Below are 15691 nucleotides of genomic sequence, written 5' to 3'. Positions count from 1 at the left end.
GCATTTAGAGAGATTTCAGCTAAAGGGTACTTTATGAGACATACCTTTGATATCCATGGTTATTTTCAATTGAATTTTTGGCCCTGCACCAGCACCATTAATTGCATAGACCTTAAAAAAACCAAACACTTATTTTAATGAGCATTTGTAATAGCTTCAAATTGGCCAAATCTGGATATATTTGAAGCAGCAACGAATGCTGCAACACTCCTTTTGTCATTCACACTTTGCTAGAACTTACTTCATATTTCTTTACAATCCTAAGCACAGTAATACTTCATCGCTTGTAATTTAGCTCTTACAAAAAGCAGAAAAACAAGCCCACTTAAACAGTTATGTTGCCTCCACTGATGCCCTAGTCTCTGATTGTTTGAAAGCACTTCACGTACGTACTTCTAGCAAGCTCCCCTTGCAGAACTGGACCTTTCATCTGAGCCAAATGACAAATGCAAGTAGTGGAATTAAGAGAGAGATTCAGACTTGTACCTGTGAGGATGTGTCACAGGCTGCTTTGCTAGCACATGAACTGGTGGTCCAGAGTACAAAGCTAACCACTATTGATGTGTCCTGCTCCCACTCACTCCACCCTCTTCATTGCTCCCCTCATTCCTCAGACTTGTCTCTCTTCAGACCCGCTAACACTCTTGGCATGAAAATCTTACATATTCAGCCTTGGTTTATGTTCCCTGTTCCGGCTAATCTCTCACTCATATCAAAGAAAAAAATCCAAAGAAAAAGTATCAGTTCTTACACTGACGTTGTAGGTATGTCCTCCTTTTAGTCCTTCTATCATGGCAGTGACTGACTGATCTGTTTTATCAATGACACTAAGGTTGTGGATCCGGATGGCAGCAGGGTCATCTTCATTGTAAACCATAGCTTGATACACCTGAATATTTCCATTTGGTTCAGATGGAGGCACAAATGTTACTTGGAACTTTGTTACTTCGTCTGGTATCTTCTGAAATGTTATGTTGTTAGGTGGGTCTTCAGGCACTGAAATTAATATTTCAATGATCCATTTAATCAGTTTATTACTATTACTATCAGAGTAAAACCTGACAAATTACAAATTATATTTTTGCATATCAGTATTATTTCATTGGTATTTTCTGGTTTTATTAAAAACATCTCAAATACTTATTGCATATGTAAGTATTATAAAGGCAATAAAAAGCTGAATATTTAGCGAAATCCTATTCATAATGACAGCATTTAATGCAACAAATAGTAAAAACAATGATTAGATAACCCTCAGTAGTCTCTACCCACAAAAGTTTCTTCTGATTTTCTACTCAGAAAGCCTGAAGGCATCATTATACCTTGAAATACCTCTGGAGTAAACAAATCCTTGCATGGGTTGACAAGCAAGAAGCAAGTGTTAGTCTTGAGTATCCCTTTCTGAAAGCTCTCTGTCAACAGCAAGCTCCCTCCCAACATATAAACATCCCACTCTGCTCCTGAGAGTCTCTGCTTATCACAGCTAACTCTTTAGGAAAAAACTTTCCACTAGCCGATGCTCAGACACAAACACAACGTGCATTTTTCCCAAAGACAGTTTTTTGTCAAATGCTTATTCCAGTAGCTTATTCTCAAGACAGCAAAGGTATAAATCATTTTCCCAATGTCCCTATCTGAAAGAAAAGGCTGTAACATTCTTTCCAGGCAGCTAAATATTTATTGCACTACCTGAGCAGACAAGTATGTAGCGTGACCTCTAAATAGTGAAATCAAGCAACTGAAAGTAAACGCATTCCCTCAGCCAAGGATTTAGATGCAGTTGTCATACCTTCCAGGTTTTTTAGACCAGACAACAAATGCTTACTCAGGCTTCTTTGGAGTAAGTCTGTGTAAACTGGTCCTAACTCAGCCATATGCTAGATTGTACAAACCAGATGAGACGAGATGAGATGGAAAAAATAACTGTTCCTCTCTAAGGTTACTGCACCTCCTAATGTATCGCATTTTTACATAAAAGATAAAAAAGATAGCTCACAGGACAAACCCAGCTACCACCTAATTTAATCTTCATTAATTTTTCCACAGTAAAAGACTATATCAGCCTCTAGGGATATAAACAGGTCATGAAATGGTTAGAATTTAACGTATTAAAGGCATTAGAGAGAGATATACACACACTCATATTATATCATATCATATCATATCATATCATATCATATCATATCATATCATATCACATCACATCACATCACATCACATCACATCACTAGGGACACTGGATTTTCATACATCAAAGAAAAGATAAATGATAAATACAATCACTGTGTAGTATGTCTAAATCTGAATTTAACCTGAGTATATAGCTAAAAAAGCTGACCTGCAGCTAACCTCACTGGAGATAAGGCAATTGTAGTTTATACGCAGTTGATAATTAGTTTGAATGAAACAAAACTTCAGTATCTTTTCAGAAAATATTTTTTGGTTGTTTTGTTTGTTTGTTTAACTATCTTTAGTGAACAATTCAAAACCAGCAAAGAGAGTAGACCAGGAACTGTGTAGGTAAAGCTAGGAGTATATCTTCCCCATGTACATCTGTTTATATTTTCCTGAGCAAACACTATCTGCTTTTCCGTAACGTAGCCTCTTGGTGTCATGAGATCCTTACACAGTTCCTCACTTTCATCTCTCACTTTTATTTCTCTGAGTAACTTAATAGAATCATAGAATCACAGAATGATAACTCAGCAACTTTTGTCACCTTTGTATCTACCTCATTCTCCAGATAGTTTTGAATCTGTGGAACAGCTGACTCAAGCACAGATCCCTGTGGGCTTTCACTAGCAACCTCCTTCCACTGAGAATACACGGATCGTGTCCTCAAGTCAGTACAGGTACCATTGGGTAGTATTCACTTCACTTAATTTTTATATGCTTAGATTTTGCAACAAGACCAAGGATGTTGTACATTTTCCACTAGTCTCTTAAGGGAAACAGGCACCTCCACAGGGGGGAGACATCCCTTCCTAAAACAGGTATCATACATATATATACATGCCAATATACGTAGGACCTCTCTTCATTGACTATAAAAGTAATCTAGATGGCTGTGTTCCACACACACATCCATATTTTACAAGAAGCAAGTTAAGATCTCTGCATTACTAAATGTAAAATGTAAATAAATAGTATTTATTATCACCATCAAGCTTTTTTTGTTGACTGCCATCTTTTAAAATATTAAAGAAAAAATACTGTGACAACAAATCTGCATTAAAAGTGCATCATGTGTTCAAAACTCTCATTTATTTGTCAGATGAAGGAAAAACTGCAAAATTTGATCCATATAAAGTAGAGAAAAATACAAACCTGCTTCAAAAGTGGAGACAATTACTGGAGAACTAGCCTTGCCTTCAAGGAGTGCAGCATTAACATCCCCCGTAAAGGCAATGATTACTACAGAATACCTTGTAAATGCTTTTAAATCAGAAATTTCTAAGACTTTACCCTCATCATTTGTCTTCAGAAATTGAGCTTTATAATTGTCATTATCTACCTGTAAAATAATAATTAAAAAACACAATTACAAGACTTGAAACAGACAAAATCAGGACATTATTATTTGAACACCTTATTTCTCTTTCCAATTTTCTAACCATTTAGATAGAATGGTTCACAAGAAGCCTCTAGCTGCCAAGACTCAAAAGCTGCATGGGGGAGTACACTTCCATCTCACCCACGTGGTGCCTCTTGAGCACTTCATGAAGTATGGGATTAAGGAAATGGGCTATTTGCTTGGTGCTGTCTTCCACCAAGCGAACATGAACCAATTGGTAGACACTAGGCCAGGGGAGATGCAGTGACCTGAAATGGGAATCAAACTAGGTAGAAATTCAGATGAGCAGCTATATAGCAGAAAATTGGTTGGAATACAAAAACCAACAGAAAATTGGGCAGCAATATAGAATGTTGATATCAATGCAGAAAGTGCAATTCCCCTTGGAATTAATAGAAGCACTACTTATGATATGGTAGGGAGAGAGTAATTCTCTCACTAGAAAAGCTGGAAACCAGAAATAATTGGGGTTCAACCTAGAAAAGAGAGGATGGTGTAAGACATAGTAATAACTTCAAAATATACAAAAGGCTGTTACTAAATTGAAGATAATCAATTGCTTCTAGAGTTCATGAAAACACAAGAAATTTTATTTGCAGCAAAAAAAGATTAGAATTAAATATTACAAAAAATGCTATACCTAAATATGTAACTAAAACTAGGAGTATAAATTTAGTTAAAATCTAGAACAATCTATCAAGGGTTGCTGAGCAATTTTCAGCACCGCATATTTTTAAGAACAGGAAAATGAATAATTTATGAGGGAGACTCTGGGTACACATGTTTCTGTCTTAGAGCAGAATATGGTCTGGATTACTTCTTGGGATCCCGATCATCCCTACAACTCACATAATCCACAGTTCTGCAGAAAAATCTACAGTGCTGGGATTTATATACAATTAAGCAATTTTAATATAGGCTTTAAAAAGGAGAAAAAGGAAAAAATGGGACCTTTTTGTGTGTTTGATGAAGTATCATTCACAAAATTATTTTTGTCTATTCCCACTACTTCAGTTAATGATGTTTTCATTATTGTTTCTTCAGTGTGTAATTTGAAAAGAGGATTAGGTAGCTGTACAGTAGTTTTCCCACTGGATGAAATCTGTATTAAATACAGCTGCTAAAACATTAGAATAGTTCAAGCATACCTTTTATTTGACAGATATGCATCTATCCCCACTGAGAATTAACCTGAACTAAACTTTCTGATGGACTAAACAGACATTCATTTCCTGGGATGGCCATGAAGAGCTGAAACACTTTTCCTATCTGAAAATCAAAAATCTGGCATATAAATATTTATACAAGAGCTAAAATACAATCACAGCACTACATCATTAAATTTATTTCTATTCTTCCTGAAGTTTAATGGTTTCGTTCCATCTTCATTTTCAGGAATATTTTATTCAAGACTACTTCTAATTATAGTAGGCAGCAAGACAAACTAAAATATGACTCGGAGGAATAATAATGAGTGAGTACTTTTTAGTTTTTCTGATCTATAAAACTGCAAGGAACATTCTAGCAATTTAAACAGAACCCTAATACATTCACTAATAAATACTAATTACTACCTTTTAAGAATAAAGACATCACAGAGTAGAAATCTGAAATTATTCTGTACTGTGAGCCTATTTTTATAAATCCTTGAAGATACTCAGTTGAGAACTAAAATGAGTAAAGTTACACATACAGGAAGTTTGTGGAATTTGGAGTCTTCATAAAAATTTTCCCACTGGGACAATAAAATATATACTCAAATTTTCACTGAAAAAAGATTGTGACAGCTTTATTGGCCTTTAAGAAGGAATAGATTTGTCTACTAAGATGATTATCTACAGAACTGATCCCCATAGTTACTAATCATTAGACAGACAACATCTGATTACAAGGAATCCCTAAACATAACCTAGATATCTGAAATATAGTTGTAAAAACCCCACTTTGTGAAAACAAAACCAAAGCCCTCAAAACTGAATATTTAAAACAGGTTTTAAAATTCCTTCTGAATGCGGGCGGGCTCACACGAAACATTCCACAATTCATCTTACTTTAGGAATTTTACTGTAACTTATATTGATAAGGTATTTAAACATTTTCATAGTGTAGGATTAGATGACAACCTGTTTATAATTTAGGAACTATCAGACAGTGGAGAAATTGTTTAAATACAAAGTGATTAAATATTACACACACAAAAAAATCAAGCTTTGAAAATTGAATGTGGAAGTTTTATCAAAAGCATGAAAAGGATTTTTTTCTGCTGAGGCACTATAATGCTGTTTAGTCAAAAGTGACAGGAACTTTTCACAAGGAATAAGTCTTCTCTAACTTTAGTAAAAGAGAAATAAAAATTGTCATGTAGTTTCTAGCAACCTACCCAATGAGCCAAGGAACCATTCCTTCCCTGTCAGCATTCCCCTTGTTATTGTACTTCCTTCATCCTGTCATACTACCGCTGTGGTGTGTTCAGAACTGACCAGATTGCACTCTACATATTGTACAATGAAGTTAGAGGAACAGAAAACCTTACTCTCTCTTGTAACTTTACTGAGGAGCTTAAAAATATTAGGTATTTTTTACTGATCTCCCTAGAAATTCTGACACAAAAATCTCAGCATTAATATTTTGGCGTATCTATAATTCTTATGACCAAGTCAGAAACATTGAAAATACACACATAATAGTCTTCCTTTCTTCTCAGAAAATTGAAAGAAATTTCTATTTGAAGTATTTAAATAGTTTGAAGTAGTTTTAAATTTTTTTTCCCTGTTATCTAACAAACTGATTCAGGATTTTTGATTTTGCAAACAGCAAGTTTTCCTGGGTAAAGTCTGGTAAACTGGTTCCCATTTTCACTGATAGCTCTGTCTGTATAATTTCTGGAAGATCAGGGAACCTATATCCTACTTAAAACTTCTCATGTGCTCGAACTTAGAAAGTTTCCTATCTCACCACAGGGCAGGAAATGAGGTTTATTAATGGTTGTTTTAAGGAGTATTGTAAGGGTAGTAGAGGATGAAAAGAGAAAGGCCACTAGAGCTTTTCTCTTATGTCAGCCTTTTTTTTAACTTATAAAGATCAAGGAGAAAGAAGTGTTATTGCTGTGCTACCAAAATACAGCTAATCTGATGGACAGAGCACCAAGCGGAAAGTGGGAAATCTAGTTTGACTTTAAAGTTTGCCCTTTGATGCGCTGTGTAACTTTGTACAAGTCAATTCCTTTTGCTAGGCTCTCCACCATGGTTTGTAAAATCATGACAACGAACTTTTCCTTCCTTTGAAGAAGAAGAAAAAAAAAGTCATAATTATTTTTACTGGTAAACAGCTTCAATATTATTAGAAGGAGGTACACCTCTGCAAAGCTCAGCTACTGTTTTCCTGTATACATTTATAGCTACATTTTTCTTTCTCCAAATCTCCAAGATCACTTTTTCTTTCTCCAACATCACACATTTTTTAATACCTAGTAACTAACTTATCTTCCATTAAGAAATTTATAAACGTACAATTAATTCTTATGTGGAGTTTATGTGGAAATAGAAACAGTCATATTGTTTTTCAATCCAGTTTATGTCTGTCCTGTAGTTTCTGTAAGAAATCTGCTGTGGTATTTGTATCACCACACATCTCTATTACTACCAACAATAAAAGAGAGTTGCCTTACTGAGGTAATGTCTATGAGGTAGCATGTTGGTCCAGTAATGATGACAGGTTCACTCCAGCTGATATTAATACTGTGAGGAGATGTGGCTAGAACAGTCACATTTTCTGGAGGACTGTCTGGAGCTGTAGAAAGAAACATGTATGCGAATCATGGTCAAAGACGTTCACAACAAATAACCCAGCAATTTTAGTGGCCAGTAGAGATTATTTTCCACTGTGAAAATAAAAACTTTTTCACACATTTACCATTATACACTACTTAAATAATTATAAACTTTTTTCTTTCTCATATATAAAACATACAGTGTGATTTAGAAACACATCTTTCATTGCAATTACTACAACTTTTCTAGAGTATGAACTGCCTACAAGTTCATCTTAAATTGAAATGATAGGGTTTTTTTAATTACAAGTTATTTATATGTATTTCACGACACAAGCAAAATATATACAACTATTTGGACAAATAGAGAAGCATAATATATTTGCTTATGTCAAACGAATCATTCAAACAAATTGTGAAAACACAAGTTCTTCTGCCTGCTAGAAAAAAATTTCCATCAAGGTTGGAAAGTACTAATGCAAATAATTTTATACAGAAAAAGAATATTTTCTATGTTTCGTTTCAACTTATTCTTAACATGTTGAGAAACTCTGGAAAACACACAAAAAAGTGATAGGAATTGTAAGTGGGCAACAATGCTCACATTAAGAAATGGGATTTTCCTAAAATTTCCTTTTATCAAGGTGATATGTGAATTAACTTAGTTATTTGTTATTCATGAATAAGAAATGAATGGAATCATAACAACAACATAGCAGTTCTCAGTAAGTGGTATTACTTTTTCATAGTGACCGTGGTAAATCTCAGGAAAATAAAATTTGGAATACTAGTGACAAGATTTATAGATAATGCCAGAACTTGGCTCCACGGTGCCTTTTTTTTCAATCTACCACAAAAAAATACAACTGTAATACATATCAGTGAACTGTCTGTTATAAAAAATGATAAAGCTCATCGTATCTATCCTAATCAGAAGATGCAGCCTCTTTTCTCAAACATGATTAATGCACAAATATGTATTTTTTCACGTTTAATCATTAGGTGAGAGGGCTTAATGAGGAAAATTGGAGACTATACAAGGCTACTTAGTTCTTTAGGTAGAAAACAGGTTAGAAAAAGGGAAAATAGCATGGGAGGATGAATGTAGCTATTTAAATAAAGTGTGAAAGGCTAATAAAGAGAAATCATAAAATTTTGCACTGTGAAGGTGAAAATTTTGCACCACGGTTGCAGAATAAACCAGGAAGATTTGGGAGTTGATAAGGTGCTATGAAGAGTTTAGGGTGTTGGATACGGGAGGTAGATTGCTGTGCTGAGATTAGCAGGAATATACTAGACTTTGTAGGCAGGATCAAATTCAATCATTGGAAGCAGTCCTCAAAAATACTGAATAGCACAGAAGAACTGAATGAAGAGCGTAACTGAATGACCCACGAAAGCACATGAGGGGTGGTGAAAGAGAAGACTGCTCAGAGAAGGCTGGCTGACGAGTGGGGAGCTAGAACAGATAAAACAAAATACAAGGGCAAGCATGTTCCCTAAAAACTAGCATTAGCACAAATCAAGCTTCTTTTGCAGGTAACGTGTGTCAGGCTTGTTGCTCGGTGTGTTTTAGTGTAAACAATTGTTTCAGTAACTGTGGTAGTGGTATTACCTTTATCACCAGCTGCAATCTCTGAAAAACAGTATAAAATTATATACATAGCTTCTCACGCCTTAGTTTCCAAACCAACCAAGTTTACAAAGATAATTTTCCATTACTTTTTTATAACATTAACAGAGCATTTAATCTCTCTGTATATTTTTTTCAGAAGCCACATATAGGTTTATGCATTAGACAACGATGGTGTGAAATATTTTCAAAGCATAATCTTCTCTACAAATTATCCAGCCTGGGATTATTTGTATGAATAATTTCCATATGTAGTTTATATTTGATACATTTTTAGATCCTTGCAAGAAAATTCTAATTGAGTATGCTGTTTTAAGATACTTATCTAAAATACATCTAAGCATTAATATCTATTTTATTTTCATCATGAAAAGTACAATACCAGACATTAATTGAATGATACTGAAATTTAGGAATATTTTCTGAAATAGCCTGTATAATTACAAAGAAAACTAGACAATTAAATGTGTCTAAAGTGTCTCATGTCTTACAAAACCCATCGTTTTAAAAACTGTGTTTGCTTCAGTGAGTAACTGACACGTTCTGATTTAGGTTTGTTTGTGAAATGAATCTAGTCAATACGAGGCCATGATATCACTATACCCTTTCTCTTATAAATCACAGCAATTTACTCAGTAGAAATGACCTAGTCTTATTCTCTCATTCCCCCATAATCCAATCACTTCCTCTCATAAGCGCTTTTCTCCTGGTTTTCACAATAATGCATTTTCTGTAACTAATAACCATCATTTCCTGATTATCATGCTTCTATCCTTGCACAGGAATGTGGGTCTTATGGAGGTCAGGGTCATCTTTCCCATCCATCTGTGTCCTGATGCTAAGGCAGCAGTTAAGTGTGTTAGCTTGAAGATAAGTCTGGATAGCCCATCATTTAGCATAATCCCCAAAAATAAGACTGAATACTCCAGTCTTCTATAAGAAATTCACGCTTGTGAGTTTGGTTAAGACCAGCTCTTTTTTTTTCTCTTCCCCAACAAAAATTAAGTGTGAGGTTCAGTTATTTCATTTTATAATCACCCAGGTTACTTTTACCTATATTTAAACATTTATATCTTATATTAGACCATAATTACTTTCCATTGTTTAGTTCTGAGACAATGAAAGGAACAAAGAAAAACAAGTTTCAGGCAAAACCTGCCAGAAGAAAAGGCATACAACAAGACACGAAATCTCATTGCTTTTCACCACACAGAAACACTTCTTTAAATATACCAAGCAACTGGGTATCAGTGAGGACTGGGAAAGAAGGTGCTGAAAAGGGAAGCATAACCCTCTGCCCCATGCATCGATGTCCTAGCCTTCATGGGACATTCGAACATCTGGGATTTTCCTTTGTATCTCTGTATATCCTGGCATTAGGAGACTTGGCAGCTTACCAAAAAGCATTGCATTGTGTAACTGTACGAGATCCAAAATGAGATCAGTGATCTCACTGCCATTCATTTTCCACCTAACACTGACCCTCCAAAGTGATTTTTCTCTCAGAAAGCACAAGTTTGGCCAATCTTATTCTCCTTATGAATGTAAAAGTGAAACTCGGGGTAAGTGCAGGTGTGAAGGAAAAAGGTTTCCCTAGCTATGGAAAACATTTCTTGCCCTTTCCCTTACTGTGACACAACACTGTGATCTTCTGTGCTGGTAACTATATAAATCTAGGTTATGTTGAAAATATTTCATCTTGCAGAGTAGATTTGGCTCTTGGGTAATCCATCAGCTAAGTAATAACAGTGCCATCAAACTACTTTATGAGACAGTAGGACAATTCCTGCGAGGATAATCTGCAAGACAGAAGGCTGAATAGTTTATCTGTGTGATGTGAGAACTGGACTGTACTGAGAAACCTATAACATTTTCCACAGAGTAACGCTATAACCACTTTCGGTGTGGAACACAGACATTGCTTTTTGTTTGAAACTTTCAAATGCGTTAAGGAATCTTAAAAAGAATTCCTGTAGCCTTAAATTTACCTTCATAATGAGCAACTGAAATAAATAGCTAAAATCCTCACCTTAGTCACTGGATATTCAGAATTATTAGGTATTTCTGCTTTAGCACAACAGCCAAATCCTCAGCAATTATAAAGAATACTTAGGGTTTCTGTTATGTATTTTTCACTGTTGTTGAGATTTCATCTCTTTATATTCTGGCTACTGAGTCTACCAGTTTTCAGCTTAAATGCTGTAACTTCCTGAATATGAGTAACAATAATTATAGTATTTTTGTTAGGCTTGAGAGAAACACGCATTTCTGAGAACCCAGTTACTGCTGAAGAAAAATCATTTGACTATTATTTCACAACCAAGGTAACTGTACCTTTGGCAGAAGCAATGTCTTACAGAGGCATTTCTTGAAAATCAGAAACAGCGGCTAACTTCTGCCCTCAAATCTGCAAACACAACTTCCATTGATTTTACGGGCTAAGTACTCGGGCTATTTTACATAGCAGCTAAGCGCCCTTAAGCCCTAACAGACCATGTATATTGGCTGTGTACCAGCAGGCTAATCCAGAGGATGCTTGGCCCTGTCCACGAGGGAAAGGAGAGGGGGATCGACACCTGTTCTCTGGGTACGCTCCGCAAGGCTGCCCAGAGTGCCGGCTCAGTTTTTTTGTGCATCCTGAATTTCTCTTCCCTGCTACACGCTGCACCCTTTGCAAAAGAAAGAGGGGAACTAAGGGTTTTTTAGTCTGCTGAACGATATTTCTAAGGACTAGTCTTCGGAAAGTGTGAGGTCAGGTACCTAGAGAACTGCCCTTGCTAAAGATCAGCCGCTGCTCAGGAAGGCTCCCAGCACTGCTGAAGCACGCCGGAGCTGCCAGCTGGCTACCCAGCTGTAACATGTCACCTTCCTCTTTGTTTTCCTCCTCAGCTGATTGCCATCACTCCAGGAAAAAGACCAGCACCCAGCCACGATAGCTGGAACAGCGCCCATGCTTCCTTGACTCTGTGGTGGTGTGTTTTATAGGCAGCTCATCTCTTGACGTGTCGCTGATTTAGCTCACAGGAAATTTGTCGCTGCCCACTTCCCTCACCACAGACACAGGCCAGCAGCCCCAGGCACTTGGGCTGGAAGAACTGGTGGAACTTTCTAACTTCTACCCCACCACCATTTGTTAAACTAGCTAACAGAGCACACAGAGGACCCACTGCTGAGAATGCCACTGTATTGGCTTGGAAAGGGCTTGTGCAGTCTAATGGGATTTTTGTACTTTTAACTACCACCTCCTCAGTGGGACTGACAGGAAACTAGGTCTTTCTTAAACTAAATTATCACTGGCCAGAGAGGAAATCGGGAAGAGGCTCTTACCTTTATGTGATTAGGTGTGTTTTAAACTGCCTCTCTCTCAGTCTAAATCCCCTGCTTTCCGAAATTCAGCAACAGTTTTTTGAAGAGAAGTATTTGCATATGTCAGCAGCTGAGATCTATCCAACTAATAGTAAGAAATCTCCCTAGAGCTGTTGGCTCACGAGTTGCACAAATTCTGTTAGCTGTTTTCTGCTCCACCTGGGGTTATGTGGGTTTTTTGGTTTTGGTTGGTTGTTTCTTTTTTTTTCACTTTCATTTAAAATACTGCATTAATTTACAGGCATAGCATCCCCATAGGAACCACTGGACAAAGAATGACACTGCACATGAGAATGACTGCAGATGATTCCAGTGCTTCTCATTCCAATGGACTGCTTCTGTGCTTTACATGAAAAACGGGCTGTTGTGATGTTCACTATCACAGTGTCCAAATCTCTTTGCCCTTTGGGGCTTAGAATTTCTGTATTGCAATTTCTCATCTGCAAATGAAAATCATAGTATTTCCTTACCTAGTAGAAAAATTGTGAGGTATTTAAGGATAGAGGTCTGTATTACCGTACAGAGAGTACACGGATACTATGATGAGCATTATATAAAAGCCTCCTGGATTCACATCACGTAACTGTAAAAACAGGACCGGAACAAAATAAGTATGTGGACCATTGAATAGTCCTTGGTACACAGCTGTTTAAGTCCTTGGTATCTCTATTGTGATCACTTTGGAAAGGAGTGAAGGAGCTGTGATTTAGTTAGGCCGCTCATGGTGGTTCTCAGTTGTTCTGCACAGGCCAGAGGCCGGATCTCTGATGTGCTCTGACCTAGGCCGGCTGTGGACTGGGAGGGAAGGTCATATGTCAACATGACAACTTCCTAAATAATTTATGTTTCACGTTCCGTTCTCTCAAATATCTAGTGATGACTTATCTGTGACAACTAACTCTTCTCTTACTTGGAAACTGAAATCCTCAGCTGAGGCATGACAGTTCTAATATGTGTCACGGCAGTCCTGTAGGTGTTACGTGGCTACTCTGATTTGTAATCTCTGTAGGTGGATATGGTATTGGAAAGAAACCTGAATTCCTCTGAAACTTATGACTTAAATTCTATTGCCAGGAATGTACAGCAGAATTTCAGGAAAGTGTTATGACATTGGAGTACAGACTTTAGTCCAGGAATTAAAAAAAGGACTACTTTTAATTGACGTACCCCACATGTGGAGATGGATTGAAAATGGCATATCAACCCATAGTAAGCAAAATTCAGACTTACCAATTCTGGATGTGGAATAGGGCTGAGGAATGAAATCGCTGTTGGTTAAGCAGTACATACAGTAGAGCATCCAAAAGGCATTAATATCTGAAGTAGTGTCAAGTATGCATACCTCCCACATGATTTAGATAATGATATTTCATACTTGAGGAGTTGCAATAAATCCTTATTAACTTCACCAATATTGTGCCTATGAAGAAATAACTTCTACCGAGTGGTTTTGCTTATTTAGGTGACTATCACATTGTCATAGCATTATGACACATGGCAAACCTCCTTACTTACAGCCAGGAAGTGTTTGTGTAGAAATCCAAGGTGAAGAACTGCCATAACCAACATTCGTACTGGCAGCAACTGCAAATCTGTACCATCTGTATTTTTTCAGTCCATACACTGTCTCTTCTATCCGGTCATCCACGACGTTTTCATATAAATATTGATGCATCTCATATTCAATACATTCCTTAGTTTCCCAGTCACTGCAGTGGATGGACTGTAGCTGTGTGGTAATCTTGTAGTTTTGAAAGTAGCCAAGGATAGATTTCGGTGATCTCCAATTCAAGGTCACACTTGTTGATTGCACATTGGAAAAAACAATATCCCTGGGAGCACTAGGAACTACAAATTAAAACACTTGTAACACATCTTCATTTGAATGAAGTGATTGCAACTATAACTGTTTTATCCCGTGTTAAATAAAATATTTTAATAAGCGTGTCTAAAGACCAAGATTCAATTTCATATGGTTAATAGGGGGTAATTCCATTGGCATAAATCACACTGTACATATATAGGTGGCATACATTTACTGTAGCTTTTGAAATAAAGAAAAATACTTTTAGGTGTGTCATGCAGGGGCAGCTTCGAGAGGTGTGACTTTGCTCTTGCTACATTTGGGGCTATGTCTCAACTGAGGGAGGGAATATCGAGCAAAGTTATTTTCGGCCTACCCATAGCATCTTTTACTGCTGTTGCTAACTGGGATTCTCTCACTTAGAAATACTCATTTGTCCCCCTCTCTCTTGGCAACGTATGAAATCCTCAAGCAACACCTTAAGGTTTCATAAGTGTCCTGTTTCACCTTCTGAATGGAAAGTATCAATACATGCAATATGTTTGTCTATGTGTGCTTTACAAGCTGTTCAGCAAACAACAAATTAAAGGAACGCCAACAGGAAGAGCTAAATAATATGGCAATAGAAAGCAAAAAAAGAAACTTCCTATAAACTTTGCTCCCATGTATTTATATACATACATATATGTTGGTATGCACAGGTCATATTCATGTGTATGAGACAAAAGTAGCGCATGTATGTACATACACACATATACACACATGCACGCACATTTATCCATATCTATATTAAGCCACTGGTGTACTCCCAGCTCTTGCAGACTGTACGCAACATATGGTTTTGTGCTATATCACATAGTCATACAGTAAGCTAATATTATCTCTAAGACTCTGTAAGATAATACTAATACTGTCTGTGGCAAAAACTGTGCGGAGAAATCAGCTCAGAAATCATTTTGTGCACTTAGCTTTAAAGAGTGCTTTAGAGTCTTTGGGGGAAGAAGTATCACTGGTAAAAGAAAAACACACGATACATCCCCAAACTGAAACTGAAGAAGCCCCAAGGCTTACATAAAGAATAAAAGGATCCCAGACCAACATTACTGGGAAGAAAGAGAAAACCCTCCATTTTTTTTCAGCCTTGTGGGAATATCTGATCTCTGCTTTCATCTGCAACAATTTGTTGAAAAAAATCATCAACAAGCTGAAGCCTCTCCACTAAAGATGAATATTTAACAAGAGATGTAAATTCTGAGTCAAACCAAGCTGTGACAATGAAAATGTTGAGAAATTCAAATCTCGTCAAATGAGCCCAAAGCAGATGGACCCTGCAGAAGAGGGGCCAGGCACAGCAACCATGGGTGAAGCTTCCCTGAGTCCTTCTGCTCAGCTCTCACACACACGTGCACAACAACAGCTCATGACACAACAGCCCCGTGGGCTTGCACCCTGCTACACACTAACCAGACACAGAACAAGAGCAATCTGTCTTAAGAAAAAAATCTTCACTAGAGACAACTTTCACCATCATACTCAGTGCTATCA

At 36.8% G+C, this 15691-nt stretch overlaps 1 protein-coding gene across 1 annotated transcript in view; it reads right to left on the bottom strand.

Annotated features, from left to right (window-relative positions):
* Positions 1–15691, bottom strand: part of PTPRQ (protein tyrosine phosphatase receptor type Q) — a 110457-nt gene that overhangs the window by 36222 nt on the left and 58544 nt on the right. Inside the window, exons 26-30 of the mRNA XM_074599951.1 lie at positions 13858–14190; positions 7242–7363; positions 3328–3514; positions 752–996; positions 45–111 (exon numbers count right to left, since the gene is read on the bottom strand). Coding sequence (XP_074456052.1) covers positions 45–111; positions 752–996; positions 3328–3514; positions 7242–7363; positions 13858–14190 — 954 coding nt within the window. The remainder of the gene's footprint in view (positions 1–44; positions 112–751; positions 997–3327; positions 3515–7241; positions 7364–13857; positions 14191–15691) is intronic.

This window comes from Larus michahellis, chromosome 1 (genome assembly GCF_964199755.1).
Source record: "Larus michahellis chromosome 1, bLarMic1.1, whole genome shotgun sequence".
Lineage (NCBI taxonomy): Eukaryota > Metazoa > Chordata > Aves > Charadriiformes > Laridae > Larus > Larus michahellis.
This window is presented reverse-complemented; position numbering and strand designations above follow the sequence as displayed.